The 27,733-nt window shown below is 39.4% G+C and overlaps 1 protein-coding gene across 1 annotated transcript; it reads right to left on the bottom strand.

The window, feature by feature from the left end:
• Positions 1-1,455: 1,455 nt before the first annotated feature.
• Positions 1,456-18,459, bottom strand: hsf2 (heat shock transcription factor 2). The gene is made up of 12 exons (XM_005475127.4): positions 18,142-18,459; positions 17,641-17,749; positions 14,290-14,417; positions 12,379-12,503; positions 11,548-11,623; positions 9,850-9,911; positions 8,109-8,187; positions 6,673-6,803; positions 6,208-6,495; positions 4,162-4,264; positions 3,365-3,431; positions 1,456-2,810 (listed from the first exon to the last, which is right to left on the bottom strand). The coding sequence occupies exons 1-12, from the start codon at positions 18,232-18,234 to the stop codon at positions 2,482-2,484; spliced, it is 1,590 nt and encodes a 529-aa protein (XP_005475184.1). The 5' UTR covers positions 18,235-18,459; the 3' UTR covers positions 1,456-2,481.
• Positions 18,460-27,733: the final 9,274 nt, after the last annotated feature.

The raw sequence follows: 27,733 nt of genomic DNA, 5'->3' as shown, positions 1-27,733 counted from the left end.
CTCTACAGTCATCAGTAGTGATGGTGACTGTAGAGGCCAGTAGTGTATGAAGCAGAAAACAGTGAACCCCTGTATCACTGTGTGTATCGCTTTAAGAAAAACCATGAGACTGGTGCAGCTGCTGTGTCATACTGCAGTGAGGCACCAAATTGTATAGGAATTGTGTAAGAAGCACAACTAAGAGGATGATAGGAGACAGTCTTTAGTGCTGTTTGAGTGTTTACTTTTTAGCTTGTTGTGGAAGAACTCCAATGCCATCACCAAAGTCCAGCAATATCTGTCAGAGAACAACATATCCAGAACACGGGATCCTCTGGAATACTAGAAGCATCAGAAACATTTACCTGCACCTCTACAAATTTGCTTTAAATTTTGATGTTACTATAACCGCTCATTCTTTAGAAAAATTTGTAAACCCTGCCTTCTGCCCTCAGATACAAATACACAAACACTTCCACTGTCACAAGCACTTCTATTTCCAAAACAAAACCTTGGCTTTTATTTCATGTGTTCCCACTTATACTTGCTTACAAAAAAGATTAGTAAATTTAGCATTTGACAGACTATTAGTCAATCATATGTAGTTCTCATCAAATTAATGTGAATATATACACTTCTCTTTCATTCAGTTTGTGCTCCATCATCTGCTGGTTATGTAAAGACTATTCATCACTCATTTAGTCCAGATATCCTAGTTCAGTCTCTCTCGAAGCTTTATCCATGTTGCCTGCAATGAATATTTAATCCAGCAGATGGTGCTATTGAACACACCTACAAAATTTCAGAATCAGGATCGTTGTTATTGTAGTAATGAAACACTGAATAAAACTTAGGTGCAATTCTCAGCACAACAGAAGCATGGTGTTGGCTGAGGAATAAAAGCTGTTCAGAGACATCTGCCTGAAGGTAGATTCAAACAGTACATGACCAGAGTGAGATGGGTCTTTAAGGACTTTATTAATGTTCTTGCAAACAACAGGAGCTTTGCAGCTTTTTGAGGGAACCCTCAGAAAGTAGTCCCTTTTTGGGCCTTCTTCACTACCCAAGCAGTGTGCATTTCCCAGATCAGGTCCTCCCTGATGTTAACTCCCAAAAAGCGGAAGTCTGAGACCCTCTCAACAGAAAACCCCTTGATAGTGAATGGCAGGATATCACTGATTTCTTCCTGAAATCAATGATCATTTCTACTTCAGCGCTACCCCTTAGTCTCCCAACAAGTATGGTATAAATTTATTAGATGGCTTCTTTCTTGAGTTAGCGCGTTCACAAAATGTTCAGACAAGTGGACCTCTGACCTTGAGGTCACTGAATTTAAAGCTCAACTGAGATTTGTAGTAGCTGCACCAACGTTGCGTCATTTCGCAGCTACTGTCTGCCTGGCAGGGTGATGATAATGAAACTGAAATTAAACTTTTCTATAATCTATGACCACCATTCCAAAAAACACACTGACACTTACAACAACTCAACTTTATTGTTATATACTGCTAAAGGAAAGCAGGACAGATTTCACAATATATGTTTTGTATGCCTTGTGTGTAGTTGGGTGGACACAGCGCATTCTTTCCACATCTATCATATCTGTAGCATGCACACATGCTAAAGCCACTCACACATTATCATCAAGATTATTTCTGTCTGCAGTTATGAGAATGAAAACTTATGAGCTGACTGAAGGACTGATTATTACCCCCTATTTCTGTTTTTAATTCAGTGTTTCCCCAGTCCTCCAGAATTCAACTGAATGTAAATGTACAAATTACTTTCCGAGGTGTTCCCTAAACACAACACAATCCGCAGGAATGTTGCTTTATAAAAAGTCTAAGCTCTGTGCACAAACATTAAGCCAAATATAAACAAAAACTAGAATAAATAGATTATTAAATTATATACAACGGTTCACTGTTCATCCTCACTAAAGTTGTAGAACCAAAACTGAAGCAGTTCTCTTTAGACTACAAAGACGCTGAAGAGGAGAGGGAACGAAAGCCAATGTATTCTTCTGTCTGTGGATCCAGCAGCACAGAGATGAACCGAGCTTATACACAAGTGATTACAATGCCTCCACTTTGTGCCTTATTTTTACATTTGAGACCTTTGATTTGAGAAAAAAAAAAAAAAAATTCAAGTTCTAGAACTTGAAAGTAAAATGATCAAGTTTCAGAAATGTGGAAGTTCGTTTAGCTCTTTCTGCCCCTCCCACAGATGAGGAACACACACATTCCAGGATTTTCCTGTATTGTTATCCTTACAGGACACAAACAGAATGAGTATGGAGTAGTTAGTTGTGACTTTTGATTGACTGACTATTACCTAAACCCAAAGCAAAAGTCTTAAATCTAAAAATCTGTCCAAACTGCAGCCACGAGGTTTTTCACTTCATTTTCTGCTGTTTAAAACAACTCAGGACAAGAGATGAGAGGACGTATTAACATAACTGAGGGACACAGTCTGTGAGTGAAGCAGTCTCAGTGCTCACACTCAGCTAAGCTGGACTGAATCAGCTTCAGGCCCAGCAGGACTCAGTTCACATAGGTAGAAGAGGGTCTCCTCACTAGCTTCTGCCTCCGTCAGGGGCTCCAGGCGAATCAGCGAGCTGCGATGTGCCTGCTTCGACTCCAGGCTGGTGTCCAGTATCTCTGATGAATTCTCAGCATCAACAGAAGCAACAGAGCTGGAAGAAGGCTCGTGTTGGGTGCTTGAGGAGCCTGTGCTGCTGCCGTCTATGGATAGATCCAGGTCTGGAGGATGAATACAGCCATCGAGGAAAGCCAACAGAGGGCAGGTGGTGTACTGGATCAGCTGCTTATCTTGTGGGAGGAGCAACAACAAACAAACTTAAAATATATCTGGTTCAATGAAGAAAAACATGTTAAACATCCTTTACTTTTCCTAACTTTATTAACAACATAACATTAATGATCGTCTGCTCACGTCATAAAGAAAAGAGCTTCAAACAATCAACACTAACTAAACTTGTGAAATATTTGAATGTCTGCTCTCTGACGCCGATTTGGAGACACAATGTTGCAGGTAAAGAGAGCTGTTAATTAATTTTAATTTCAGACATTACTCCATAACTTTATCAGCTGCTTATTAAATAAAACCAGCAAGTTCACACTACAGCAAGGTGTTACAGATTTACAGCACAAAACAGTGACAACTTTATAGCATTAATAATCAGTAATTACCTACAGGATACTGAAAGTACATAGTTACTGTACTATACTGTTGTTGTATTGTAATTTAGAAAATAATGACATCCACATGCATCTAACTCATTTCAGCAGTACCTTTTGGATTTGCAATATATCCAACGGCTAATTTAAAACTCTCTTTGGTTAAATGTGTAGTTTATCCTCACCTGTGTTATCTTCCTCACTCCTCCCTTTGCTCATCTCTGCTGTGCTCCCTTTGGAGGGCACACTCTCCTGAAGGGTGACATCACAAGACAGAAGCTTTAAAACAGCCAAAAGCTAACAGCATAGATGTAAATTAGAAGTTAGAGAACAGATGTACATGTTCAAGAACAAATATTCTTACAGACAGGGAATGAGCTGCTGCCATATGTGGAAGACTTGCAAGTGTCTCTGAGGGGAAAACTGAGATGTGCAGACTGGTGCAGCTGCTCTCTCTTCTTGCCGAGTGTGCAATCGAAGCTGTTAGTTTACCAGTCAATCTATGTTACCACTCTCATCTATGGCCATGGCTTTTTGTTAGTGACTAAAAGAATGAGATTGCTGATACAAGCAGAGAAAAAGAAGCTTGCTCTGTAGAGTATCTAGGCCAGAATTTGGAGAGGTTAGCAGCTTGGTCATTCAGGAAGGACTTAAAACAAAAGTCCTCCCTCAAATCGAAAGCCCTGAGATGTCAGAGTCAGACACTTGACTAGAACCACCTCTTAGGTGAGGTGATTTAGGCATGTCGAAACTAAGAGGAGACACACTGGCGAGATTATGTCTCAGCCAACTCGGGAGCGCCTCAGCGCCTTCCATATTTTTACCTCAAAATACTCCCATTACATTACCTTTACAGCAGTGGAAGTACCAATGGTTAGCTTCTCCAATTTTGGTTAGTCAAACTGATCAGATGTGTTAAGGCTACAAACCCACCAATGACCTAAGTGGGTGTTTATGATGTGTGTGTATAATGCTATGTTACCTCTTGAGTATCAAAATCAATGCCACACTGTTTTCCATAAAGCATGGCCTGGAAGTCCTCTAGACTGCAGTCAATACTATCCAGATAGTCCATGAGTTCCACCCTAACAAAAAAGACAAATTCACACACACGTTAAATAAAATTAATCAAATGGAACACCATATTCACATGATCACATGACCAACATGGAGTTGTAGAGTTAAAAATGTGACAACACTAGACACTTAAATGTAGTACATGCCTGTTCAGCTGTCTAGAATTTGGGGAATTTGTGGTTCGCATACTGCACACAGCAAAGTATTTAAAATACTAAAAACAGCAAAGCACATGTGATGCTTTAACAATGTTAAATATGCATCTTGTGCATAATCAGCCCCCTTACAATGTTGCTTCCATGACTCTGTACAAAACAGCATAAACACAGCAACATATACTGTCAGTATGGATGGGTCAATCCAGCTTGGAAAGTCAGAGCAAGGGTATGTGCTAATTAGCTAAGCTAAGGTTCAGTGTAATCAGTGTTCTTGGGCAACTGTGCCTGACCAGTCTAACACATGACATACCATAACTGATTTCCAATGAAAGTTTATATGACTTGCCAAACACAATCAGTGATTTGTGCTGCCTTGCAGAAAGTGGTACTGTTGTAGTGAAAGGGTTTGGAGAACTATGTGGCTATTCCAAGGACAGGCTGGCTATGCAAGACACATCTCCTGGATGCACTGGTACGCATCTTCTGTGATGTATCCTGGGGTCATCAGGTGTTTCAGGTCTCGCAACATCATACACCCTCGCCCAGCCGACCCAGCCGGGGGTGATCAGGCCCCAACTTGCGTACCAGTAGCTACCCATGGATCAGCCCTCTTAATCCACAGCCACCTTGTGGCCTTCTCTGCTGCTTCGCTCACAGCCTGGATAGCCCTCTTCTTGGCTGCCCCAGCCACACCCAGCTGGCCCAGGACTTTGCAGAGTGATTGTCCTGCAAATGGGCTCATAGAAAGTCTTCCAGCTCCTTCCCCTGCATTCCTGCACTAGCTCCTGGTACTTTGCACGTTTTCTCTCGTTGGCCTTCTCGACCCACTCTTCCCAGGGCACTGTGAGTTCCAGCATGATCAGATGTTTTGAGGCCTCAGAAATAATGATCATGTCTGGCCGGAGGGATGTTTTTACAATGTGCTGTGGGAACTTTAGCTGTTTACCCATTGACTTGGGTAAAGTATGAACTGATCTGGACAGAGATCTTGGAGGCTGTCCCCGGGATCGGCTGGAGCCATTTTGGAGGTCACTGCCCCGAGTGCTCCAATTACCACAGGGACTTCTTTGGCTCCTCTCTCAGGCCTTGATACTTCTCGTGTTCCTTCTACTTTCATGTTACAATCACTCGGTATAGCTACATCTATCACTATGGCCGCTTTCCTCTGCTTGTCCATCATTACTACGTCCGGTTGGTTTGTACAGTCCCAATCGAAAGTTTCAGACCGCTTGAAAAATGGCCAAAAAACCCCCAAACATATTTTGCTTGGTTGGATCTTAACAAGGTTTCAAGTAGAGCTTAAAACATACGAGACGAAATGGGAGCGAGACCAAACATTTTTTTAAGCATGCAATTTATTGAAAACAACGCTTAAACTGAAACAGGCTGTCTAACAGCTGATCAAATATAATATTTTGCCATTTTCCAAATGGTCTTAAACTTTTGATCGGGACTCTATCCAAGCATCTAAGTTTGTCTTGTCTTGTTGTTTGGTAAATTTGTCTTATTTTATTTATTTCCTAACTTGTGAAGCACTTTGATCGAAACTGTTGTTTTTTTAAATGTGCTATATAAATACATTTTGATTTGATTTGATCTGTGTCACAGAGTATCTTATAACCAAGGGATGACCTCAGTGTAACCCGTCAGCCATCCACATCAGCTCAGTGCTCCACTTAAATGTTTTGTAAACATCTGAAAGGGATCGATAGTCTTATTTGAAAATAAAAGTGTCATAATCTGAACAGGCAATGAAGCATCAAACTTCAATGATAATTTGGGCTCAAACTTACTTCCCCAACAGGTTGATGTTCTGTGATATTGCTGCTCCATTCTCATTCAAGATGGAATCCATCATTTTCACGGGGTCCTCAAGACTCAGCACTGAGGGTTTATTAAGCTGTAGGGCACTACTAGTTGTTCCACTGCTGTCTAGAGTGCTGCTCCTCTGACTGTCATCTGCTGGGGCTGGCGACACAGCTTCAGTGTGTTTGAGGCCCTCTGTAATGGTGGTGCTCACCTCTGTTTCAGCTGGAAGCACTGCACAGTTGTCGAGCTCTACTTCCACTATTTCGACATCGCTGAAGGAAAACATATAGAATATATTTAAAACTTAACCTAAACACAACTTTCTAAAGTCAATGAATGACTCGGTAGAGCAAAGCACACCTCTACTACAGCTGTTAAGATGTTACCATCTGATGTTAAAAGGGCAGAATGCCAATGCCTCTCAAGAAGTCTTAGGTAAATTGTCTTACCCTTGCTCGTAGGCTTGTGACTCCTCTGTGATCTCTGGTGTTACCTCTCCATCATTCTCAGTCAAGTCACAGATAACGACCTCATCGGATAGCTCAGAACCCTTTACTCCATTGATACTACTGACGGAGGACTTAATACGGGGCACAGAGAGATTCACGACTTTAGAAAAGATTGTTTACAGAGTTTACAGAGATATAATCAACATGATATAATCAACATGCCAATGCTCAACTTTAGGACAACACACACTCACACACAAAATAAATAAATATTGGGACAAGGTGAACAAAACCCTTAAAAACAATTAAAGCAGAACATTTCAACATTAAATTGCAAAGAATTTGGGAATATCATCATCTGTTGTTCATAGTCTTAGATGAATGAAATCTGTACACAGAGAAAAAGATCAAAGCTAATTTTGAATAGTCAATAACTTTGACTAAGTGAGGCACTTAGAGCCACAGCCTCAAGAGTAGACAGTTCTGCTGTGGCAATCACTGCCTGTACAAGGACATCTGAGACCAACGGTCAGGAGCAGAGTTCTTCACTGCATCTACAAATACAACTTAAAACCTTACTATGCAAAGAAAAACAAAACTGGGATCCATCCAAAAAAATAAAACAAACTGTTTTGTATTTGAATTTGATAATATAGGGTGACTATGGTTAAAGGGGTCCAGCACATGGTCTATTAAATTAAAAGGTGAGTGGTTCAATCTGGCTCCTCTAGTATGAGTCCCTGAACTGCCCCAAAGCATCAGTTTATAGTGAGTGTTTGTGTGCTTGGCAAAGTACTTAGACAGAGAATAAAGTGCCTGTATGACAGGATTTGTGAATGTATGAATGAGGCTTGTCGTTATAAATAACTTCTCTTACTCTAATTTTACCAAAAAGTTAATAAATACATTCATTCTTACATGGAAAAACTTAGTACCTCTCTAAATTAATCAGACCATCAGATTCATCGAATTACAATCAGGGCTTTAAAACTAAATGCCAAGAACCTGTTTCAACACAGGTCTTGTACTGCTTTGGTTTGGTTAGTTGCCGCAAGTCAACTACTGCAACGTTTGGCCTACCTCCTTACATGCTGAAGACTAAGGCCAGCCTCATAAAAAAAGACTACAAGAGCAGCAGCTCATCATTGACTTGTTAATGAGACAGTACTTTGTGTTGTTATCCTGAAATACACGTTACCATTGTGATTGTAAAATTAACTATGTTCAGTTAGCTAAAATGTTTGCAATGGCTAATATTATAGAAATGTTCATTTTTCTACTGTGGTATCAAGTTGGGTACTGAGAACAGAGTTATCGTATTGGTAATCATACAGACAAATTTTCTGGTATCACTAGACTCCTAATTTATTTAAGGCAGCACTTAAAAACAATACTTTTGAAAAGCATAATATGAACAGTAACCATTCTTTACTGACCTGTTCAACACACACTTTGTCATCATAGATCTGGTGAATGAATTTGGGCTTCTTCCCATTGCCATTCATAAGAATGGGCCTGTTTAAAAACAAAAACAAAAACTGGTATATGGTAGTCCTTTGGAAAACATCTTTATTGTTAAAAGTTCTTATTTGTTGTACCATTGCATTTAATGTCCAATCCTTTGTTGAAAACCAAACTCTAATATCTTATGTCAGCACTAATCAATAAAAAAGCAGCTTTATCATTTGTATAATTTAAACTCACAAAAAGTTACACTTTGACCCACCTACAACAGTAACTCTATTAGTATCATATTAGTGTTATAGGCCTTACATAAAACTGACAACCCCACTTCCACAATTTAATTCAATTTTATTTGTACTGTAAATCACAACAACAGTTGCCTCGAGGCACCTTATACAGTAAGTATAAATGCCCTACAATAATACAAAGAAAACCCCAACAATCATATAACCGCCTTTGAGCAAGGTCTTTTGAAACAGTGGGAAAGAAACTCCCTATTAACAGGAAGAAACCTCCAGCAGAACCAGGCTCAGGGAGGTGTGGCCATCTGCTGCGACCGGTTGGAATGAGGGGATGAAGACAATACGAAGACCAAAGATGAATATAACTAATAATTAAATGCAGAGGTGTATAAACACATAGTGAGTGAAAAGGTTAGTCAAAAAGAAACCCTCACCCTGCATCATGGGAATCCCCCAGCAGCCTAGACCTATAGCAGCTTAACTAAGGAAGGATTCAGGGTCACCTGATCCAGCCCTTACTATTATATGTTGTCAAAATGGAAAGTTTTAAGCCTAATCCTAAAAGTAGAGAGGGTGTCTGTCGTCAGTAGTCAACATCACTACAGGATTTGTCGTCTGCTTGCCCACCACTACTGTATCCAGTTGGTTAGCCATCACCAGTCTGTCTGTATCTGGAAGTACCACAGGATCTTAGCTCAGTCATTCTCCACCACCCTACGGGGTGTCTCTCATTTTGACCTCGGGACTTCCAGGCTATACTCGCCACAGATTTTTCTGTATACTCTGCCAGTCATTTGGTTATGTCGTTCCATGTATGCCCTGCCCGCTAGCATCTTGCACCCTGCTGTTATGTGCTGGATTGTCTCGGTGCATCTTTGCACAGCCTGCACCTGGGGTCTTGGTTCATGTGGTAGACCCCAGCCTCTATTTATAGTTTACATGTGACGTCAGAGCTACTGGCGAGCAAAAACAGTACCGAGGTCCTTTGCCCTCCAGCCATCCTTTGAACATATTTCAGACTTAGCCAAAATGCCAGATAGTTGCTGTGCTATTAGATGCACAAATCAACATTTATTTACAGCTGCCAGAAGAGGATGCGCTTATTTATATGTACTTCACGTAGTCTTGGTAATCGGCCACACCTTGTTAATATTGGAGGTAGGCTTTAAGTAGCATGGGGGGGGGTCCTAACCTGGGGACCCTTACTGGAAACAGACGCCCTGTATCCACACAGTTTTTTTCTCCCTAAATTACATTTTGACCATTACTTTTGTTACTATTTATTTATCTTTAACACGCGCAAGGTTTTTGGCAACTAATCTGAAGGCTTGTGGTTTGATTCCTTACTGTGCCAGTCTGCATGGGCAAGATACTAATCCCAAGTAAGCACTTACAGCAGAGCAGAAATGCAGAACCAGTCCATTTACTATGTATAGCAACTTACTGTAAGGAATTAACACTGTAAACTCACCTTTTACGTTTTAAATTCAGGATGCGGTTGTTCTGCACCAATGTGACAATGAAATGGATCAACTGAAAAAAAAAAGACCAGTATGAAAAATACAAGCCTGGCATGAATGCTTCATCACTTTTCATCTCTGTATTTTTAATACATGCTGATAAAGGCTTTACGTCTGGCTGCTGAAATATTAGGTGGTAAAAAAACTGGATAAATCACTAAAAAACTCAGTTTAGCTTCCAGTGTACTAAGTAATTAGAAAGACTCCTTTAATAACATATCAACAACATAACACGAATAATAAGGCATAATATTATGACATTTATTTCAAAAGAAGTTCAACTTTAAATTCAGTATAATCTAGTTAAGATGCAATCATTTCATTTATTTATTTATTTCACACTTGGTACAACAGTTCAAACAAACCAACCACATTTTCTATCAATAAAGCACTACAACCATGTGTGAAAAGGAGCAGGAAGAAGAAAATATTCTTATTAAACCCTGCCCCCTATCTACAATCCAACTTATATTAAAAGTGGGCACCAAAAATCAGGGAACAAACTAACATTAACATTTATCTCCGGTCCTAACCCAAACCAAACAACAAATTTACAATCAGAATATACAAATTTACAATCAGAATATACCACTCCACATAGTAACAAGGAGAAAAATAAAATTAAAATAAATAAAACAAAAAATTATAATGGATCCTTTTTCAATGAACTCCAATTTCATTCACATTCTTCATATTGAGTTATCGTTTTAAGCATGTAACACTTTTTAAAACAATGTAAATTTATACAATTCTTTAAATTATAATGAAGAGAGTTCCACAGTCGTATACCCCTAACCGTTGGACTCATTAATCTTTATGTAGTCCTAGCTAACTGATGCTTAAAGTAAAATTTCCTTCTGCTATCTTCTCCCCCTGAACACAATAAAAATACTCTTTGTAACTTAAAGGGCAAAATATTATTTTTAGCCTTAAACATAATTAATAGTGTCCATAATTTCACTAAATCTCCTAATTTTAATAATTTCGATTTTATAAATAATTTATTTGTATGTTCTCTATATTTAACATTATGAATCATTCGTATCACTTTCTTCTGTAATAAGTTTAGAGGTTTTATAGTATTCTCATATGTATTCCCCCAGACTTCAATACAGTAACTAAAATATGAAAAAAAACAATGAAAAATATAAAATGCGCATTGTTTTATAGTCTAATAAATCTCTTACATTTCCCAGAATATAAATGTTTTTAACCATCTTCTTTCTAATATACTCAATATGTGATTTCCACGTCAAATTTTCATCTACTATTACACCCAAAAAACGAAATTCATAACTCTTTCAATCAATTCTCCATCAATGGACATAATGACTTCATCCTCCTTTACACAATTGCCAAATATCATGAATTTCGTTTTTTTCAGATTCAGAGATAATTTATTTACATCAAACCATATTTTTAATCTTAACATCTCAGAAGTCATAATTTCAATCAAATCTTTCAAATTCTCTCCAGAGCAATAAAAATTTGTGTCATCTGCAAATAAAATAGAATTTAACCTTTTTGATACGTCACAGATATCATTAATATATAAATTAAAAAGTTTAGGTCCCAAAATAGAACCTTGAGGAACGCCACATACAAACTCATAACTTATGAATACAGTTCCAAATCATATGAACGCTGACCTTTTTGATGAGCTGTTGTTGGTGGGCATGTTTCTGTCTCAGATCTGATAACTCTCGCCACAGAGACTCATTCTCTCTGAAAAATAAGATGATTTTTGCAGTCAACAGATTGGACTACAGGACCAGCTGTCACCTGTAAGATTCAGTATTCGATTACACAGTCTCGCATTCATGTAAGAATTCCTTCCTGATATACTGATCAAACACAATCGGGTTATTACATCTCAAATCAGCACGAGTTTACTGCTCGACTGTCTCTGATCTGCATAACAATTTTAATGGAACATATATATTTTATCTATTTTAGCTTCAAATATAAAATACTTTAAGAGATGTATTTTCATGCCATTGTTCTGACACAAACAGGAATATCTCAAAGGTATATTTTTTTGACGCATTTCTCCTAAATTACAGGTCCTGGTGCATTTTGATAGTAGGAAAGACGAGTGAAAATTACAGGCTTTCATGCGCAATGGCCTTTGAGATATTCACTTTGAAACACTGCCAGTGTGCAAAAAGGAAACAATGTTTTAAAAGTGGATGGAACAATTTAACTTTCTGGTGTGAAACCTGTTATTTAGGTGGGTGTTACTTTAACATGTAACTACCACTTCATCCAGCAGGCTACACGACCCAGCTCTGTGATTGACGGTGACCTGTTCAGGACGTACATAGTGTCAGGTGTGATAGGTTTCTGTATTTTTGTTGTGTTAAAAAAATGATACCAATAACAATAAGAAATACAAATGAATATTTACTGACTGAAACCTTTACATGCAACTTCTCCAGATGTGTTGGTTTGCATCTGTTGGTTTAAAGCACTACACTCACCTCTTGAGTGTTGCCAACCGGGCATCGATGTTCTCCTGTTTGCTGTGAACACTTTGAACACTTGCCAAAATCTTGCTCAGGTCTTCCTGTCGAATCTTATTGTCCTCTGGTCGAGCATTAGAAACCTGAAATACATAAAGCATGACTAAGTCTTGTGCTTAAAGGACAGGAAAGTTGTGATCTGTCACAATGGATCAGAAGACTGAGCAGATGGTTTCATCAACAAACTCTCTCTGAGATGTTTTAGCACAGCTGAGACTATTTGCGAAGTATCAGTTGTTACTGTTGTCCTTGTAATGACAAGAACAACAGTAACAGTAACAAATAAAGGGGTCCAAGTGTGACTGTGGTATAGGCTAAATGTAAAAAAAAATATATATATATTTTGGAATAACATTTGAATTTTCTGACTGAAAATCATTTTTTGATTTCAGAAAAAAAGGAAATGGTTTGCAAACTACTTTGTTCCATATTTACTTCCTAAAACATTTGTACAAAGGCAGCATTTCAATCGACTGGAGCTTCTTAACACATGGGTGTGTATGATAAATGGAAATGGACTGGTTCTTATATAGCGCTTTTCTACTCTGAGCACTCAAAAACACTTGACACAACTTGCCTCATTCACACCAGCGCTTCTTTCTACACTGTCTCTAGGTGCTTTCTGTCTAACATTCACGGGCATACTCTGATCGATGCATCGGAGAGCAACATGGGGTTAGTATCTCACCCAAGGATACTTGGCATGCGAATGGAGCAGAAAGGGATCCAACCAACCTTCTGGTTAGTAGGTGACCTGTTCTACCACCTGAGCTACAGCTATCCCACAACCCACTTCTCTTTAGTGATGATTATATAGCCAACATAGAGCAGGATATGAAACATAAAGACCTATACTTTTCTGCTCTAATTCAGTCATATGCTGGGAAAGCTTTTAAATACAGATTTAAACGAATGCAGTAACATTCATCTAAAGCGATCCAAGAGGTTCCAAGGACAACAAATAGAGTTTTAATTGGCCAAGTCAGTCACATGTCTGACCAATACGCTTAATAAAAACAAAACAGAAGGTAAAAAGACCCACAAACAGCAGCTGAAGCTGCTGCAATGAAAGCCTAGCAGAAAATGACAAGAGACAAAATAAATACCAGTTTTTGGTAACCACTATGGATTTCAGACTTTATGCAGGGTTTCTTTTTGGAAAAATCACATAAGCAGTTTTAACCACTCCAAACGAAAACTCACTAACACCAAACTAAGAATTGAGATTAAAAAGGCACGTAAAGCTTAAGTTGCATTGTTTAGACGGGACCTGAATGCTCCAGTATATAGCTCTATTATTGTCCAGAGTGATCCTCTACCTTTGCGTTAGTAAAAGGTAGTAGCAGTATTTTATCCATTTCAAAGTTTTGAGCTTGATTGTACTATCAGAGTCTGGCTCTCTAGCACGTTGCATTAGCATTTTCTGGAAACATTTGTTCCTTATGCTACTAAGGATTATACCCTCTTATGTTACTCTTCACTGTTTTACAGTTAGTGGTAAAATGTCAGAACTCCCATATCATGGAACTTTAGTTCAGCAGCCTCTGTTTATCAGCAAGAAGCACACAATTTCAAATGGACTAAAACAAATTCCCTGACAAACTTGAAAGTGTCTTCTCTAAACCTAACTAGAAGACAATGGAAGCTGTCATTTGCATCCTACATTTAGACTCCTAATGAAACTGTATACATTTGAAAAATATGATGTGAATGTCAGGAGGTTTCCAAGGAGCAGGAGGATGTTTTTGACAAACAACAATCAAGTTTTTAAGTCATCAAGGTTTGGGACTCTTAGATACTGGCAGCTGTCTGAATCATGTGGGTAACTTTAGCTACATTTTTACATGACACAATGGTGGAAGACGTCACCTTCCTCTTGATGTTCTCCAACAGATCATCCTGTCCTTGTCTGAAGTAGGGGTGCTGAAATTCCACTGGACCGTCTCTCTCCTGTTTCACAATGCCTGTATCAATGTGCATCACCTTACGGAATCCATCTACACACAGACACAAAGAAAAGGAAAGAAAAACAAACAATCAATTGACCCTGGATTTCAAGTATATATATGTAGTATACTGACACTTGTACAGTCATACGATCAAAAACCAAAAACTAAAAATATACCATAGATTTCAATGTTTTATGTGATTTTTGACTCCTCTAAGTCCATAGTTTGTAGTCATGTGACTGACTCGATGCCTGCCGGGAGCTCCACTAATTACCCTATTATTCTAACCTTACAGTATAAAAACAAAAGCAAGTGCTGCTGTGATTTGGGACGATAGAAATAAAATAAAATTTTATTGAATTTATTAAAAGTTAACAGTTTGAAAGATAAAACAATATTTTTGCAATATGAAGGTGATTCTTAAAGAGCTATGAGCTGAAGAGTTGGCAGGATCGGGTGCAGCATTTCTTTTAAGAATAAAAAAAAAACAACTAAATTTGAGAAACCTGGACAAGTGACCCGAGGACACTGGCTCAGGGGAAGAGCCACCACTGAGACCCGCGGGAGACCCGCCCAGTTCCAATAATTCACTCCATGGACGATACACTCAGCCCTTGACCACGTGATGAAAACTGATGGTCAAACGGTGCGCCCTGATGGAACGCTGACATCTGTGCATTTTGTAATGACTAGGGACAGATTATATCGAGTGAGACATGACATGCGCACGCAGAAGAACACAACCAGTTGTTGGTACTGAAAAGCAGCTGGGAAATTATTTTCCATATGGCACATTACAACCCAATGGCTGGTCGTCGTTAAGGCAACACGGCCAAGCGTCCCTTGATGTTATTAGTATGCGACACTAATGCTACAACAAAGGTGGACGTTGAGGCGACAAGTCACCTGCTGCTCGCTATGTGGCTTTTCGTCAGACTCGGCGACCACAGCATTGTTTTTTGTAGCCATTTTCCTTGTTGCTGGGTTTCAAAAATGGTGGCTTTGATTTTTGGGAACAAGACTCTCTCATGACTCATCGAGTGACGCCACTGTAAATGACCTCATTAATATTTTGTAAAGTAGTTTGTAAATTTATGAGTGACTATTATATTGCTGGAGTGGATGCTTTTATTTTGAAAGTCACAGAGCGACAAGGTGGCGTAAACCATATAGCAAAAAACGCGAGTTTTAATGCACAGAGAGAAGGTGTGCTCTATGGTTAACGGACGGAAATGGGAAAAAGAACGGCTATCAAGGTGCAATCCTGAGTTGTAAGCAGTTCCTAGCACCTGGTTGATGAGGGAACAAGGTTTGTAACGAAATTTGTCCTGTGGATTTGTACTTAGTTGTTTTACGGAGCATATAGCTGCTGACCGCTACTAAGGATAAAGCCTAAGTTTTCACCCACTAGAGGGTGCTAATGTACCTCGTCATGTTTAGGCAGCGATGCAGCGATTTCACTGTTATATGCAATAATTTACAAGTTTTAGTGTTATTTGTTATGTAAGGTAAAGAGAATTAATTTGTGATTAATAAATAAGTCAAAAGGTTAAAGGTAACACACTGTTTGATTTACTAATAGTCTTTTATTCTGTATGTTGTAGCTCTTACGGTATGTTCACATGCACAGCTATTGAATAAAGGGATTGTGAACCATCAGTTTGAGAGACCATCTTTTCAACCGGGGATGCTACAGCCACTGACTAGCCAATGGGTGGCATGGAGTGTTTTGACACCAGATTTCATTACCTTCTCAGATCACTTTGGAGGTACTATTTTAGTACCTGGTACCAGGTACTATGGCCTAACCCTGAATACCCTGAATACATGGCAGTCGATCAGAGTATGTACTAATGGAAAAGAGGCCAAAGAACACCATTTTGAAACATGCCCTGCCTTAACGGTGAGTTCACTGCCCTACAGGTTACCTGAACATAAAAGACAAAACTGTTCAGAAAGAATTGGCCGAAATGCTGAAAATGGGAGTCACAGAACTGTCACACAGTGCCTGCTGTAGCCCCATAGTTCTTTTAGGGAAGAAAGATGGGTCTATATGGTTCTGTGTAGACTACCACAAGGTGAACGAGGTGTCACAGTCTGATGCTCACCTCAAAGGATTGGGGCTTTTTATGGTTATTCAATCACTGTCCAATTTTCCAACTGAGCGTAAACAGAGTTACATTTCCCCTCACTTATCTTAAATTCAGGATAGTTTAATATTACTTTATTATAATATTGAAAACCTTAAGGAACAATATATATATTTTCCCATATTTATCCAGGAAAGACTGCTGAACTATGTGTCTCCTATATTATTAATTATAGTCTAAATATTCTAGAAGTACATAAAGCACATTCTTTTTGTTAACTACAGACCACTACCTAGCCAGTGACTGAGCACGGCACTGAATAGACTGTCTCCTAAGAAGCAGGTAATACTTGCAGTATGCCATGTGGGTACTATACTATCCAGCAGTCTCTAAAATTATCCCAAGTGATAAGGAAATGAGACTAGGAGTGAAATAATACATCATACTGATTGCTTTTACAATAAGATCATGGATAAGATGAAGCAAAACACGGGTATTTTTATTTATTTTTTTTAAATCCAACTGCTCTAAACACACTACCCTATCGGTTTCACTTACTTAACACTTCATTAATCTTTATAAGGGGGTACCTACAAAAAATGAGGACAAAGGGAATGCAGTCATAAAGAATTGTGATATGTCACAGAACAACAGTTTCAGGGACAACTTCACCAGCAAGGTGCATGGAGTATCTGAAAGACTGAAGCTCACTCTACACTTGTGGTGAAGCTAACAGCTTTATTATGACCATGGCATGAGACTCTGATAAATGCCACAGGACATGAATTGATGTATCGCAGCCTACTCCATGGTTCCCACCTCTTAATCTGACTATAATAACTTAAAATGTGAAAACACAAAGGCATATAACAAACAACTGTGAAAGTAATCTACAAATTAGTTGTAATCAATGGCGGTCTTGATTTTGTCCATGCATTTTTGCTAGGTGGTCCAGTGGATGGATTTTTAAACAATAACCCATTGTGATCTTTGCACAGAAATGAATTAAGTAAACTGACATGTGTGTTACTACTTACCAACCACCTGCGTAGCTGCTGTCTAATACACAGAAAGCCATATTCAAACAAACTTATTCAGCAGAAAAAAGGACACTTATCAGAAGCCGAGTGCGTTTGCTTTGACAACTACAGACTAAGATGAGGTAATAAAAGCATTCTTACACATGTTGAGCTGCCTGATGAAACTGGCCATGTTATTGTGCTTGAAAAACTTGGGGAGGATCTCTTTGGCGAAGCGCTGCTCGTCCAAAACTAGAAAGCTGTTGCCCTCCTGGAAACAATCAACACTACGACATTTAGAACGCATCTTCAAGGACAACTGGAACTATTTTAGCGTGTACGTAATTACACACAAACACAATTATCAGCCTGTAGAGGCCAAAATTTGAAACTGATCCTCGCATGCAGGGACAGGTTCTGTATGCGTAGGCTAGCTAAGCAGCAGGGACGCAGCAAAGGAAAATTACTGGCTAGCTAATAGTTTGTTTTTAGCTTTGCACAATGCAATTTGTCGAATACATGTTATGAAAATCAAGGCTGATCACCTCCTGTTGTTAATTTTGATTACTGATTTTTAAATTAAGGTTATTCTCGCTAGCTAAATGTTTTATTTGCTTTGGAATGTAAAACTAGCATGCTAGCTGTATGCAGCTTTAACTTTACCTGACTCCAGCAAATAAATTCATTGGTGTCTGTGTCCTCGACCAACGTCCACAATTTAGTGAGGAAAGCTGGGACATTCGAGTTGTGTTTCATCTTGCCAATTTAACGACAGGTACACTTCGAAATTTAAAAACGGTAATATACGGTTTGTTTTGTAGCCTATAAAAACGCTGATCAAGTCTTGCTTTAAGGAAAATGCCAATGGCGTACAACTTCCGTTTCTAGTAAGCAGGAGCTGATTGGTCAAAAACGATTTTACGTAAGCTTTCTCACGTGGAGTTTCATGCAAACAAAAGAGAGGCTTTGCACATCGGCCTCTGTGAATTCCCTCGTTTACTTTTTTAGGGGGCGTTCCAGATTGAACTCGGAAATCTCGATTGGTCCCGCAAATGTGTCCGTCCGTGTACACGTTTCCGATAGGACGGGGAGGGTGCGGGGCTCACCCACCCCGTGCTCACGTGCAATCCAGCGGCGGAGCCAGGAAATTCTCAGTGGGGTGGCCAGGGTGGATCGCTGGCATACATGTTTCACAACCACCACACACCTGCAATATTTGGAATGCAGGTAGTGGTGAAAAAGATAAAATAAGTGTTGTACTTATATCGTGCAGATAAAGCAACAAAGAACCATACACTGCACAAACGTAGCACAATTTACAGACAGTTGTAGTGTGTGTGTCACTACTGTGCTGAGAGGAGATTTCCTTGAAGAGCAATGAAAAGTTAATCATAAAAAAAAATAAAAAAAGTATCAGCACCAGAATGTACCTGAGAATAAATATCAATATTTTCTTTAAGTGTCATTGAACATGGTGTATTTTGATTAATAGTACTACTGTGGTTGTTGTATATTATTGGTGTAGATGTTTATATGGCGACCTGTCCAGGGTGTACCCCACCTCTAATTTTATGGCTAATCGGTGCTGTGCGAAGTCAGTTTACGCAGGACTGTAAGCTGTCATCTGTGAGGCGTGAGCAGTGTTTGTCTTTAACATAGTTCACGGTGGAGCTGCTGACATAATGTGGATCCGAAGATCCATAATTGGCCTACCTGGGGTTGAAAGTCTCGATAAATGCACGGTGTTTCGGCGGGAATACCGGCTTCCGCGAGTGTGACGCTTATATTGAGCGAGGAAAAAATAATAGGATATAATTTTATATTTATATTTCAATATCACAATAATCTTCCAATTTAGAACTACAAGTTTAAAAGAACTAACATAAATAAAATACACTTCAGCGAAATACTTCTAATTTATTTTCCCAAACCACGCGGAGCCGCACTATAAGGACTAAAGAGCCGCATGCGGCTCCGGACCCGCGGGTTGCCGACCCCTGACATAGACGTTGGAAAGTGGCTGAACATCTTTAAAATGTACAGTATAAAAAGCGGACTAATGACAAAAGAATAATTAGAGTCAGAAAACACCTCAATGAATATTGAAAGCTCATATTCTTTTAATCACTAGAAGAGTTGAATTTTAAATGTCTAAACTCGGGAATCTTAAAATTACAAAAGTAAAACCAGAATATGTGCATGTCTGCTCTAATCTGCTGTGTGTAGATCAGTGACTTCCTCTCAAACAGGAAGTCAGTAAAATAAGGCTGAAGTGATGGACAGAAGCCTCTTGCCAGAGGACAGTGTGACAAACAGTTCATGTGAGGCGTCATCAGCTTTTGTTGCTTCCCCTCAAACAGGAAGTCAGTGATCCCCTGAAAGGGGAAGTCCACAAACTATTGTTTGTGGCATAAGTTCCTGCAGAGTCCAGATTCTCTGTCAGAAACAACGCTACGGAGCGTTGTTCAAAACATCTGCCCTTCAACAGCTTGAAACAGTGTGTCTTTCGAACAGTAGGGCTGGGAATCCCTACTGTTACAACAGGGAAAACACACAAAATGACCTAGTTTAGTAAAATACATATAATATCAAAGAACAAAACAGTTCAGAAAATTATACAAATGAAGAAAGTAAAAAAGAACCAAAAAAACCCCAACATCTTATGGGCTGATTGTTACATAGCGCTTTTCTACTCTCTCTCACTCAAAGCGCTTTATACAACATGCCACATGTTGCCACAAGTACTTTCTTCTACGCTTTTAAGTGCTTCCTATCTAAGCAGACATTCATATTTGGGGTTAATATCTTGCCCAAGGATACTTGGCATGCAGACGGGGATTGAACCACCAACCTTATGATCAATAGACCTGCTTTACCGCCTGAGCTACAGCCACCCCGAATGGGAACGTTACAAGTGAAATCTAACAAATAAAGTAATGTGCTATGGAGGCAGGAAGGATTTTTACTGATATCAAAACATTTAGAAAATGTATGCGATCACTTGGCCACTAGATGGAATAATTTGTTCATTTAAAAACATGACTAAACACAACAGCCAGAATTGCTGTATTTAATGTACAGATTTTTTTAGTGTTTTATACAGTCCCTCTGCTATAAGTAAATATACAATTCCTTGCCTTCTTTTTTTGTGCTTACAATCTGCCTTTGTGAACTTGAGTTGGTCAGAGGCATTTTTATTGTCATTATTGTATCACTGTATATATTATATTAATTTGAATTATTTATATATGTTGCATTCCTCTGGTCTATATTAGACTTTCACAGAGAAAGAACAACATGCTAACTATAGAACTAAATATAAATATAGAGCGGTTATTGCCTTATTTAATCTGTATGACATGTAATCCCTAGTGTCTGATAAACCATACAGAGTAACACACACTGAATATAAATACATAACTAGGTAGGGTTGATTGGTGCAGTTAATCAGTAGAGGTAGGCCAATGTGAATTTGAAAGAACCAGTTACTGCCTGGGACTAACTTCCAGGTTAGCATAAACTGCTCATCAGTGTTGAGTAAAGTTGACAAGTGTTGGGCTAATTGGATTGGAGGGTAATGTTACATCAAAAGATGTCACCCGCTCCTGTAAAATGGCAGTAATTAGTACATTCTTTAACTCAGACACAGGGGAGATTATGGCAGGGCAGGAATCAGAATGTATTAGTACCACCCAGGTGATCCATAGAAGGGAGTTTCACTTCACATTGCAGTTATTCCTAATGCTATATCTCTCTCTATCTACATCTATATATACAGATAGAGTGGGGAAAATAAATATTGAACATGTCACCAAATCAATATAAATACTTAAGTGTGCATGCGTCAACCAGCATACTGCCTGTTTCAGTTTCTCCTGCTTTTTCTCCTTACTTTAACCTTTCTTCCTTTTTCCCTTTATCTTTTACTTAGTATTTCTACAGTTAGTTAGTTTTTTTTAACAGCTTTCTGAGATGCTATTGACATGAAATTCTCACCATATATTCGTAACAACCCATCCAATCCACACTTGCAAAGAAATCAAACCATAGATGTCCATAAAGTATGTGCAATAATGAGAAATGAAACAGGTAAACAAGTATTGAACATGGTTACTGAAACGTATTTGTTAGTGATGACAGCTTCAAGACGTCTCATGTATAGAGGAACCAGTGAAATGCATTGCTCAGGTGTTATTTTACCCATGATCACTGACAAGTTCTCCCAGCTTACCTTCTAGCTTACCTCTCATTACATTAAGCAGTTCATCCCTATAGCTGTTTCCTAACTTATCTCTAATTGTAATCAAATTACAAGTCTACCTAATATGATGAATGGAAATGCAGTTTTGAGTAATGAAAATAATGAAATAATGACAATGTCTGGATTTTTTTATGATTCAAAAGGCTTCTAACTGAGATTCTGAATGGAGTGGTTTGTTTGTGCTAAATATGACCTCGGAGGTTGTGTGTGAAAAGGATGGGAGGGGGTGTGAGACATTGAGGAGACTTTAACATGCATAATTTGAGAATTTGAAAAAGTATACTGTTGCTGACAAACACAGAGTTATGAAGAGAAAAAGTATCTCTGTGTAATTGAGGTAAAAACACATGTTGGAATCATACACAGTCATGATACTCATATAAAAATTGAGCTAATGATAAATCCTATTGAAGTAAAATAGCATAAGCTGAATGAGACATGAAGAAAAGTATATTCACATGTTACTGAATATTCATATGTAATGATAGATCATGTTAAAGTACAACATAAAAAAGAAATATACGTAAAAAGGAGAAACAGAGGGATGTATTCGGGCATATATGACTATAAAAGAGGGATCCTAGGAGCATTCAGTGTTCTTCACTTCGTCTCCTGTGAGGTCTTCCAGAATAGAAGATTGGATCAAAGAGTTCACCATTAGAAATCTCAGCACAGATGTCAGAGGGACCAAGTGCTGCCGAATTGTGGACTTACAATTAAATAAAATACAAAATACAAACATGTGTTCCTGCTGTAATACAACTTTCAAGGATTTCCATTGTTATCCTGTGGATTATAACTGTGAGAGGATTGGGATTGCCACTGCATTCCTGGAGAACTGAATATCCGAGGGATGCCGCTTTCCTGTTTGACTATATCTACACAGAACAGAGATAAGTGCACCTTCAGACCTGGATGTGCCCATTCTCTCCTCAACCTCTCTTCTTTGAAGATTACCATTGGAAATCAGTATTATCTCAGAGTAGGTTAATTAGATAAGTATAATTGAAGTGATTTGATTATGTGATTATTATTATTTGAGCTGGCTTTTGCTTTGCTCTTTTTTCAATTGCTCAGATAAAATCTCCTAAAAGTTTAAATTATGAACATTCTTTTGTATAACCCAAGGTGAAATAGTAAAAACCTGTGTATTATTCAGAGGGTTCTTACAGTTTATTCTTAAAAATTAACAGATCCTTGGGGCCATCTTTTCCAGGCCACTAAATTTGAACCCAGTTAGTTACCAAGTGCGGGTATTTAGAGGATTTAGAGCTGCTGATAATGGATGTGACTGAGGGGAGGGCTTGACCCAGGGGTGCCCAATCCCAGTCCTAGAGAGCTACTATCCTGCAGCTTTTAGATGCATCCCTACTCCAACACAGCTGAATCAAATGGTTTGATTACCTCTTCAGCATGCCATCAAGTTTGACAAAGGCCTGTTAACAAGCCATTCATTTGATTCAGGTGTGTCGGAACAAGGATGCGTCTAAAAACTGCAGGACGGTAGCTCTCGAGGACTGGAATTGGGCACCCCTGGATTGACCAAAGAGCCATATTGGCAAGCATGCCTCCAGAGGCAGCAGGATCAACATCCACAAGCCCTTCTGTAATGTATTTCATGAAGATGGGGCAGAAAAGAATGCAGTCTTTGTGAGCTCTGTATGAATAATGAAATAGTAAATGTAATGATGTCCTAAGATCACAGACTATAACTAAATTGTTTGCTTAACATGTATTCTGATAAATAAGAGGGGAGTAAACCAGAAAGCGATTTGAAGATAAAAATGATACCAATGAACCGTCTACGTAAGGCCAATGAGGACCAGTCAACCAGAGAATAAAGAGTACAATGGTGTGTTAATGGTTTACAGCCGGTTATAACTCTTAATACCTTGTAATAAACAGATTCTAACAGATAGCAAGATGGGCAGAGGCATTCATGTCAATTATATCACCGTAATCCAGGAGAGGTAAAAAGGTGGTAGCAGCAACCCTTTCCCCTGCAGTGAAAGAAAATACACAATCTGTTTTGGAAAAGGAACCATTGGTCTCTCTTCCAGTTTTTTTTAAATGTTATGAACTGTTTGTGGTCTGAAAGGTCATTAGAAAACCAGCCAGCTGCTTGATTTGACAGGCCTATTTCCAATAGCCTCTGACATAAAATGCATTGGTTAAAAGTGTTAAAGGCTTTTAATAGATCAACAAAAAGAAAAGTGCAGTAATTCTTCATAGATGTCATTGAGAATTTTTTTTTAGGAAACATTTACAGTACTGTGCAATGTCCTAAAACCAGCCTAGGAAGGAGATAAAATACTGCCAGATAACCTTTAAGATATTTACCAGCCTTTCCAGAACCTTAGCCAAGGTAGAGTTTGGAAATTGGTCTGAAGAATCACCACTTTTCAGGAGGGGACTGATTTCTCTACAGTAGCTGCTCCTGGTGCTGTTGGGAAATTATTTTCCAGGAGCAGCTCATTACATTGGGTGGGTGAAGCTCAGGAGGTAAGCAGGCTGGGAAACAGTTTTCCCAGTTCCAGTTCTTTGATCCTATATCCTTAATAAATCTCCAGTTGTTTTCACTAATGATATTTTAAACAAAAATCACAATGTTTTATTTTCTGTATGCAAGATAACTTCAACACAGTCATTTCAATTGATCAGAGGTTAAAATACAAACCTTACCAGGAAAAACATAAAAAAAAAACAGCCGGTAAACACATGAAGGTAGTTAATAGACACTGAATAAAGATTGAGGGGAAGACAGCACTATAGATATACAAGGGTAATTAGGCAAAAAGGAAACAGATGCACAAAGTAGATACAGGTGACAAAGACAATAAGACAATAGTCTTATGTTAAGTAAAGTTAACATAAGACTATTGACCATCGAACTTCGCATATAGGGGAGCTGACACAAGATGATAAGGAAACACTGAGGAAATAAAGAACTTAAAAAACAAACAAGCAAAAAAAAAAACAAAAAAAAAAAACAGACCCAGGAACTCATGTTGCTAGCAACCTTTGTGTTAAAAGGCTGCTTTTTGTCTGACCTCATGATGGCACTGTTGTTTTTGCTATTAGAAAATTAATATGGCCATGCCAGAGCAATAAAAAATCAAATTTTGTTTGTTTCTTTTTCTTTTTTGGATACTGGACTTCATGACTTGATAGCTGCTCTGAAGATAAATATGTAGAAGAACAGTAGTGGAATAGGCCAACTTTCTAATTTAGGAGACCAAAAGGAGGCAGAATAATTTAACAGTTTCAGGTTCATGGGAGTCAGAACCATAAATAACCTGTCACATGTTTCCAACCGAGTAAAGAAAGCCAAAAATAACCTCTTAACTGTACTTCTTAAAGAAACTGAAGAAGGCTTCATTTTGATTCCCATTCAGTGACCCCTTATGCATTAGGAAAGAGATAAAGAACAACTTGCTCTTAATTGCTTGCTCTTCTTCTTTCTAAGAGAACAAATGGGCCAAAATCATCAAAGCGTCATGGTACCTGTACCTGCCTGGTTGACTCAGTGCGGCCATAAATGTTATTGTTTTGATTTTGCCTTTCTCTCTCTCCCTCGCATCACTCTGCCTGTGCAGAGCTCATCACCGGCTCCTGCCTTACGGCCCACACACCTGCAGTTAATTAACTCACCTGTGGTTCATCACTCTGTTGGCTGGCCACTTCATAAGGCAGTGGCTCTGATCTACTCGTCGCTGGACTATTGAGTAACCCACGTTAGAGTCATCCCGGCTCTTTTAAAACTTCTGTGTATCTTCATATTTTCTCTGGTTGTAACTGTTTGCTTCTGTACATAGATTTCGTCTTGAACCCTGAACCTCGGAACTCTGAGCGTGAGTGCTGGCAGTTTGGCATGTTGTGTATGTGAGTAGGGATTCTCTGTGAGGAGCAAGCGAGCTGGCAGTGGAACGTGTGGAGATGAGTGCAGGTGTGAAGATCCCGCTTTCCCGAACCCCCTATGGATCCCTGGAATCCTGGCATTTCCCCCAACTTGTATATAGAGCACTTGGTGTTTAAATAAAGAACTGTTTAACTGCTATTTCCAGTCTGGGCTTGAGTCTGTCTTGCCTGTCATGACACAAAGTATACAAAAACAATAATAGAGCAACTACAGGCTCTCAACTGCAAAGTCTATTTTTTTCTTTTATTTTTAACATAAAAGTACATAATGATCATAACAGATATGAATCCTAATAAGGTATAAATGCACACAACAGGCAATGTTTTGTTACTAAACACTGGCTTTTTAAAAGTAATCTCCAGATCATTTCATCACATCCTAAGATTTCTATATAACTATGTATAAACCTGTTAATATATTAATTGTAAACTAATGTTCACTGTATTTGCATTTGGCCCCTGGAGTTCATATTGCTGAATGTTTCAGCTAAGATATTGTGGAATAGCAGTGACTGTTGTATGATAGGAAAAAAAAAGATCACCATATAAACAAAGCATTATATTTCTATTAATGAACGTGCTTTATTAGAATTCTCTTTATTATTTAGAAAATAATTTAGATACGATGGTATCCCCCCCCCCAAAAAAAATCCTCAAACACTTATGATATTCATCCACTCGGGGACTTTTATCTCAGCATCTGAAATCACTTTGTCAAATGGTCAATTCAGTCTGACCTGTCCTGCTAGTAATTATGTCATCTGGGTCCTAATGTTAGCCCTTGATCCATAGTGTAATAAACAGATGGCAGAGGCGACCACATTTCAGTGCTTTTCAGCATTCTTTTATTACTCTCTGTTGCTGTCATGTTACACACACACACACACACACACACACACACACACACACAGAGCTGCAGCTTTCCAGTGGAACACTTCCCCAACAACAACTAAGACAGGACCTAGTTCACCCTTTTAATGCAAGTGCAGCATCGTTGATGCCGCTCAGGTGCATTCATCTCGCCGCAGCCGTGCCACCGACCATGCCCTGCCACAATAGTTATTCCTGGCTTCTCCAGTTTGCATGCCAATACTAATGACGGAGCAGTTCAGGGGGCCAACGTGTGGGAAGCGGCAGCGATGCAGGTGAATCAGGTACGGAGGCTGACAGCATGGGAAGCGGCGGCGGTTCAGGCAAAGCAGGTCAGGAGGCCAAGCAGGACGTGCCGGCATGCTGACGTCTGGCGGAGGCAGAGCTGGACCAGACAGCGTGCTTTTGGCGGAGATGGAGCTGGAACAGAGGGCCCGCTGACCTCTGGTGGAGATGTGGCTACGCCAGACGGTGGGATAGAAGCCGCAGGCGGGGAGTAATGGGTTGAGCTTCACGGGGTGGCATGGGAGCTGTGCGTGGCTGGACAGACTTTCCCGAGCCCCTAGTGGAGATTTGTGGCGGTGGGTGGCTGGGTGAAGTCACCAGAGCCCCCAGCGGAGACAGGTGGTGTCTGCGCAAACTCCGCTCAATCTGCTGGGAAGGATTACGGTGGCTAGGCAGACTTTCCTAAGACCCCAGCAGGAACAGGCAAAGGCTGGACAGACTTTCCAGAGCCTCCAGCTGACGAGGAAGATAGCTGAATGGGTCTCCTGAGTCTCCAGGCGAGTCAGGTGGCAGCGGGATGGGTTTTCCTGAACCCCCAGCTGGCACAAGGAACTGACTCAATAGAAAGTGGGGTGTTTAAAACAGATTCCATTGTATTTACTGTGGTGGCTGTCTTGGATGATGAAGTAGCAGGTGGAACTCGGTATCCGAGGAATTGACAAAAGGATTGTTCTGCAGTGAGACCACCATAATCAGACTGTGGCACGAAAGCTGGCGTTGGGAGTGCTGCTTCCACTGGGAGGAGGGAAGAGGTGGGTTGGGCTGCGAAATCTCCAGTGGACCGGACAGCGAAGCCTCCAACGTGCATAGCGGAGGCATCGAGGCTGGAGAGAGGTCCCCACGGTGCTCCCTATGCGAAGGTGGAGGTCCAAGGCTTTGGAGAAAGTCTTTTAGCCAAGCCGGCAATAAGTGTGCATACTG

This window comes from Oreochromis niloticus, linkage group LG15, assembly GCF_001858045.2.
Source record: "Oreochromis niloticus isolate F11D_XX linkage group LG15, O_niloticus_UMD_NMBU, whole genome shotgun sequence".
Taxonomy (NCBI): Eukaryota; Metazoa; Chordata; class Actinopteri; order Cichliformes; family Cichlidae; genus Oreochromis; species Oreochromis niloticus.
Note: the sequence above shows the minus strand (reverse complement) of the source record. Positions and strands in the feature narration are given on the sequence as shown.